The 6,767-nt window shown below is 37.3% G+C and overlaps 2 protein-coding genes across 3 annotated transcripts in view; one reads left to right on the forward strand and one right to left on the reverse strand.

Moving 5' to 3' along the window:
• Positions 1-636: 636 nt before the first annotated feature.
• Positions 637-1,468, forward strand: LOC107594354 (UPF0390 protein zgc136864). Its single transcript, XM_016284364.1, has 3 exons — positions 637-787; positions 958-1,013; positions 1,106-1,468. Exons 1-3 carry the CDS (start codon positions 700-702, stop codon positions 1,262-1,264), a joined length of 303 nt encoding a protein of 100 aa, XP_016139850.1. The 5' UTR covers positions 637-699; the 3' UTR covers positions 1,265-1,468.
• Positions 1,469-2,137: 669 nt separating this feature from the next.
• Positions 2,138-6,767, reverse strand: part of LOC107594261 (regulator of G-protein signaling 4-like) — a 7,349-nt gene continuing 2,719 nt past the window's right edge. For both annotated transcript variants that reach the window (XM_016284233.1, XM_016284234.1), the window contains exons 2-6: positions 5,651-5,826; positions 5,515-5,580; positions 4,245-4,297; positions 4,006-4,169; positions 2,138-2,515 (exon numbers count right to left, since the gene is read on the reverse strand). In XM_016284233.1, the coding sequence (XP_016139719.1) occupies positions 2,348-2,515; positions 4,006-4,169; positions 4,245-4,297; positions 5,515-5,580; positions 5,651-5,694 (495 nt within the window). In that variant the 5' untranslated portion in view covers positions 5,695-5,826 and the 3' untranslated portion in view covers positions 2,138-2,347. The remainder of the gene's footprint in view (positions 2,516-4,005; positions 4,170-4,244; positions 4,298-5,514; positions 5,581-5,650; positions 5,827-6,767) is intronic.

Consider the following 6,767-nt stretch of genomic DNA (forward strand, 5'->3'; position numbering starts at 1 on the left):
GAGTGTGTGTCTGTGTGTGTGTGAGAGTGTGTGTCTGTGTGTGTGTGAGAGTGTCTGTGTGTGTGTGAGAGTGTCTGTGTGTGTCTGTCTGTGTGTGAGAGTGTGTGTCTGTGTGTGTGAGAGTGTGTGTCTGTGTGTGTGAGAGAGAGTGTGTGTGTGTGAGAGTGTGTCTGTGTGTGAGAGTGTGTGATTGTCTGTGTGTGAGAGTGTCTGTGTGTATGTGTGTGTGTGTCTGTGTGTGTGTGTGTGTGAGAGTGTGTGTGTTTCGAGGGCCCTCGTTTCGGCAAAGAAATATACTGATGGAAAACTCTTGTGGCATGCTTGACTTTTTAAAATGTGGCACTTTTTATTATTAATAAAGCCACAGTGAACATAAATACTGTTGTTTATTTTGCTTATTACTTGTAGGCTGTTTCTCCAAATCTAGCTGCCTGACTAGTCCTAAATAACATTTTGTTCATAAATCATTTTAGTCTTAAAATTAGTTTGCAATTTTTATCAATTAAGTATGCAAATGTATATTTGCATTATTTATTAATATTAATTAAATAGTGTTTTATTTATAATTTACATCACACACACTCTGTTTGGCTTTTAGAAGAGACTTTTATTTTAAATGTCATCCTAAGCGTTTTAGAGACTTTTATTCTATTTCGTGTCTTACGTCTTTCTGTTTCCGGCTGCGATCAGACCGTAGAAATGCCTCAAGGTAAACAGAAATTCAAAGCGCAGCGACCAGGAGGAGCTAAAAAGCAACAACACAAACCGAAAGGACTCAAGAAAGGAGGTAAAAACATTGTGTTCTTGAAGAGGGGGGTACTCTGAACGTAAAACTACGCTAATTAGAGATTTATTCTTAGCAGCGTGCCGAGTGAACGCGTTTGCGGCTGTACAGACGCGCATGCGCACTTCAGTTTAATCGGTGTAAAATGAGTTTCTTCAAATCCTCTATTCCAGGAAGGATCATCGCACCCAAAAAAGCTCAAGTGGTCCAACAGCAGAAGCTGAAGAAGGTAAACGTTCAGTCCTCATTTAAAAGCATGCTGTGTTAAATAATAGTGGTTTAATGTGTGTGTGTGTGTGTGTGTGTGTGTGTGTGGTGCAGGGTTTGGAGGTGGCCATCAGGAACAGGATCGAGCAGGAAGTCACACAGAAGGCCAGCACGTCTCTTCATAAGAAACTGAGCGTGCTGAAGACTCCAGCGGGGAAAAGCGGGACATCTGGACCCTCGAACCCAGCTGCCGGATCCTCCAAATCCCGCTGATGACAGCCAGATAATGTAGTGTGCTGTACATCATATAAAATCTAATGCTTACCACTCTCTCTGGACTGACCGTGAAGTTTATGCTTCTTTCTTAAGGTGTTTTCTTGGAGAAAAGAAACACGGTGTGGAAATTATATATGACAAGTCTTACATGTGTGCAACAGGCCATGATATTTTAGATTCTGCTTATTTTTATATAATAAATGGTGATTTTTGTCATGGGCAAGCATTGCTAATATTTTAAATCTGGTTAATTTCATGATCGTATTCTGGTTTTATAGCCCCTTTCCCCCCTTTTTGGGTTTATCTTGTAAACCAGAGCAACTTTTTCCATTGTTAAGCAGCCGCACTCACTTTATTAGACTGCGAGGGTAAAATCCCTGAAGGTTTTCCTGTCGTCAAGGACGTGCTGCTCGTTCTGTGATTGGCTGAGCGCTGTGATTCTCCGCCTGCTTCATTTTCTCGATTGTCTGGCAGCCTTGAGCTTCCAGATCTCTGATTGGCTCTCAGTGTGTATTGATATGGGGGAAGTCGTGGCCTAATTAGAGAGTCGGACTCGTAACCCAAAGGTTGTGGGTTCGAGTCTCGTACCGGCAGGGATTGTAGGTGAGGGGAGGGAATGTACAGCGCTCTCTCCCACCTTCAATACCACGACTGAGGTGCCCTTGAGCACGGCACCGAGCCCCCAACTGCTCCCCGGACGCAAAATGGCTGCCCACTGCTCCGTGTGTGTGTTCACTGCTGTGTGTGTGTGTTCACGGTGTGTGTGTTCATGGCTGTGTGCGTGCACTTTGGATGGGATAAATGCAGAGCACTAATTCCGAGTATGGGTTACCATACTTGGCCACATGTCATGTCACTTTCACTTTGATTGACAGCAAAACACTCCCATTTTGACCCAAGTAACTTTATTAAATCATCCGGTTTAAAGATATAAAGGCACAGTGAGCAATTACAGATGTTTCAAAATGACTAGAATCTATGTCCTACGTGACCGTGGCTCATGCATCTCTACAGATAGCAGGGTAACTAATGGATCTAGTCTAGACCTCAGATACACTGGGTTTAACAGCACAGTGTGCTTCACAGGACTTTAAGAGGCTGCTGACTGAAAGACGAGCGCAGGAAACGTGGGAATGAGTCTTTAGCCATCAGAGAGAAGATCCGTTGCTGAGCCTCATCGAACGTTTGCGCTGTGGGATCCTCCATCAGCCCCGTCAACGCCTCGCGCGTCTCACCGTCCAGATTCACCTGAGAAACACATCATATGAGCTCGTGTATATGAGAGTGAAAACCCTCAAGAACATGTCTGGGTCATATTTTACTTTCAAATCGGAAGAAAGAAATAACACTTCACACTTTAGAAAATGAAGCCTATTTTAGGCCCTTTTTTTTTGCATTATAACATTGCTTTTTATGACATTTAAGCACACTTCTCTCCAAATTCTCATTCTTGTAATAGAATCAAATGTAATTTATAAATGCATCATTTTACAAATTTACATAAAATACATTTGTTTTATTATATTTTTTTAGAATAATACAGTGCATTCTATATACTTCAATTAAAATAATAAGTATATGTAAATGTAATTAAATGTAAATACATTAAAAGAAATATAAATTTGTTTATAATTAAGTAAATTTAAATTAATTTATTACATAAAAATATATATATATTTTTTGTATTGCTAACAAGCCCATTTCTCTCAAAATTCTCATTCTTGTAATATAAAAATGTATATATCTGAAGGAGAAAAAAAAGTAATTTATAAATACATCATTTTACAAATTTACATAATACATTTATTTTTAGTAATTTTTTTGAATAATACAGTGCATTCTATATACTTCAATTAAAATAATTATACATAAGTATATTATGTCAATGTATTTAAATGTAAATTAATACATTTAAAAAATATTAATTTGTTTATAACCGTCAAGAACATGTCTGGGTCATATTTTACTTTCAAATCGGAAGAAAGAAATAACACTTCACACTTTAGAAAATGAAGCCTATTTTAGGCCCTTTTTTTTTTGCATTATAACATTGCTTTTTATGACATTTAAGCACACTTCTCTCCAAATTCTCATTCTTGTAATAGAATCAAATGTAATTTATAAATGCATCATTTTACAAATTTACATAAAATACATTTGTTTTATTATATTTTTTTAGAATAATACAGTGCATTCTATATACTTCAATTAAAATAATAAGTATATGTAAATGTAATTAAATGTAAATACATTAAAAGAAATATAAATTTGTTTATAATTAAGTAAATTTAAATTAATTTATTACATAAAAATATATATATATTTTTTGTATTGCTAACAAGCCCATTTCTCTCAAAATTCTCATTCTTGTAATATAAAAATGTATATATCTGAAGGAGAAAAAAAAGTAATTTATAAATACATCATTTTACAAATTTACATAATACATTTATTTTTAGTAATTTTTTTGAATAATACAGTGCATTCTATATACTTCAATTAAAATAATTATACATAAGTATATTATGTCAATGTATTTAAATGTAAATTAATACATTTAAAAAATATTAATTTGTTTATAATTAAGTACATTTAAATGTAAGTATATTATATATTATAATTTTTTTTTTTATTGCTGCTAATGATGACTTTGGACAAAGTGTGTTTAAATGTAATTAAAATATCTTTTTTATTTTTCCTCCTTGATTTTTGAGTTAAATTCGCGCTTCGTCTCTCACCTCCCGAGGAGCATCAGGGTTGATGAACTGCTTGTAGATGTTGTGGGCTCTCGCCGGCAGTCTGGACCCGGATGCGCTCTTGTACTCTTCACACGCCAGCCAGAACTCCAGGTTCTCCTCGCTGAACTCCGAGCGCAGGAAGCAGCGGAACACCTGAACGCCCGCTGCGGAGACAACGCCGAGATTCAGTGAAGAAAAGAGAAGTGAGGTCAAATCATTAGGAAAGCAGGTCCTCTCACGCTTGCTGTTGAGCAGAGACTCCAAGTCCTGTGGCAGCTTTTCCTCACTCGCTCTGGAGACAAAAATAATAGATGCTTTTAATTTCTTTGTTCAACTTTTACGTCTTAAATAAATACGTAGGGTTCTGTACAATTTAAACTCAATCGATAGCATTTGTGCGATAATATTGATTACCACAAAAATAACTCGGACGCTCCTCTATTCTAGGTTATGGAGGCACTTACAATGGAAATTGATTTAAAAGCAGAAATATGAAGCATATTTTCATAAATTTTTTATAAAAGCATACCATTAACAGTTTACTTGTGTATTATTTGAGTTGGATTCTCACGCTAAACATGGCCAAAACCTCAAAAAGCGAGTTGGACGTACGAGGGAGTATTTCTGTGACGACATACACTCGAAGTTTCAGAAGTTGTTGTTTTTCCCCCGAGTATGGCCCTGTATGACGTCATAAAGGACGGAATTCCTTATATGGGCACGTCTCCCAGTAGAGCGCGCACACAAAGAAGTGTGTGTTTGTTATTTCCCGTCATTTCGGTGACGAATGTTTTATAAACAAGGCCCAGTTCGACGCTGGATTTACAGATGGTTTGATACTGAAAGATGGAGCGGTCCCAGCGATAAAAGATCCCGGTCATGAGTCGGAACCGCAGGCGGTAAGAATAAAACTGCGTCGAATCGTAAGTGCTCGTGACTCTTTAGCTCCGCCCACGGTACGCCTCCAGGAGCTCGGCTGTTTTCGGAGAGAATCGTAAAGCTGTATCTTTCTTTTATAAATCTGATCAAACTAAAGACTCTTTGGAGAAATGAAGGATGCAATACAACTCTATAGGTATTCAAGATTTGCAGAAACTGTGTGTTTTGCCCCCTTTAACATTTACAAATTGGTCCCATTCACTTTGAAGGTAAATGTCTCAAGGTAAAGACACACCATAAAGTTTTAATGATCGTTCTCTGACAATAGTAAAGTCAACACCATAACTATAACGATATCGTTGTAATCACTTTCAAAACGTTTTTGATGAACGTTAAAAACATTGGGAACCAATAAGAATACACTTGACTTTATGGTGTGCGAATCTAGTTAACGTTCTTTGATAATCTTTCTTTTTTAAATTTATTTAATGCATTTTTTTTTTTTAAATGAGGGAAAGTGGAAAATATTTGTTGTGGTAATCAACATTATGCCACAAATTCTTCAGATCAAGCTTAATTTGTACTGAACCCAGAAAACGAGTGTAAATGAGAGCAGTGCACTTGTGTTACCTGTGTTTGTAAACCCAATCCTGCTTTTCGGCCAGGTGGGACAGTTTGACCCTCATGCCCTTTGCCCTGAAACATCAACACAGTTTCACATCCATACACAGTTTAGTGCTCTCTTCCCAAAAGCGCTGATACTCACTTCTCCAGGCATGAGGAGGGGATGGCAGACAGCCCCTTACACATCACACAACGTCTGAATGAACCTCACAGAAGCGATCGGATGTCTCCAGCTCTGCTTGACTCTCTCTGTCTCCTTGTCCTGCTGTTATATAGTGACATTAATCTGATCCTGAGATCATGAAACAACACGGACAGCTGTTGGGTGAGAACACAACACAATGACTGTTCATATCACAAGCTCTAATCATGATTATGGGCTGTATTGACGTTCGTACAGTTGGTGTGGACAGCAGCTGACAGGGGTTTTCATCAGAAAGCGTGTATCTGTGTGTATTTGTGTCGGGAACAGTGAAGGCAACAGGTGTGCAGTAGGTTATCTGTGTGCTGATCTTAGCATGTTCTGTATATCAATTCACAGAATAGCTCGTTTCCAGACACTGTCATTTGTGGAGCTATTATTGATGATCGTAGTGATCGAGAATGCATTTAAAGTGAACATTACTGCGGGAAACTAGCATGAATTTCTGTTTCATAACCAGTTGGAAAACTGAACAAAATAGGAAACGGACACTGTCGGGCTGCACACTGTAAAAAATGACCGTGAATTTAACGGTAAAAGACTGTAAAAATGCTACAGTAAAAACCTGTTAAATGGTTAATGGTAAATTCCCCTACTATATACGGTGAAAAACTGTATTGGACATTACATGTATTGGACATTAATTTTACGGTAGTATACCGTTCTTGGAAGTGAAAAAGACTGTATAATTTACAGTGAATAACCGTATATTGACATTCCCAGAATTCCCTGCGTTACATTTCAAATTTGATGTTTTTTTTATGTTTCTTCTTAGTTTTTTCTTGTCAGTTTTGTATATTAGGGTTGTGTGTTACACCTAATGTTGTTATTTTATGTGTGTTACCGTGATGGTGTTTAGTGTTTGTGTGAACGACACTGTGCACCTTCTGTATATGTTATTATTTAAAAGCTGCTTGTGATGGGCTTTGGTTCATCATGTGACTTTCTCATCACCACCTGCATTGGGTGGTCCAATTATTAGTGTATTATAAAGGTACAAAACAGATTTCAGTACTTCAATACGGTTGGTATATTAACATTATATCAGTTAATGAAA

Source organism: Sinocyclocheilus grahami, unplaced genomic scaffold (assembly GCF_001515645.1).
Source record: "Sinocyclocheilus grahami isolate Dianchi unplaced genomic scaffold, SAMN03320097.WGS_v1.1 scaffold181.1, whole genome shotgun sequence".
Classification (NCBI taxonomy): domain Eukaryota; kingdom Metazoa; phylum Chordata; class Actinopteri; order Cypriniformes; family Cyprinidae; genus Sinocyclocheilus; species Sinocyclocheilus grahami.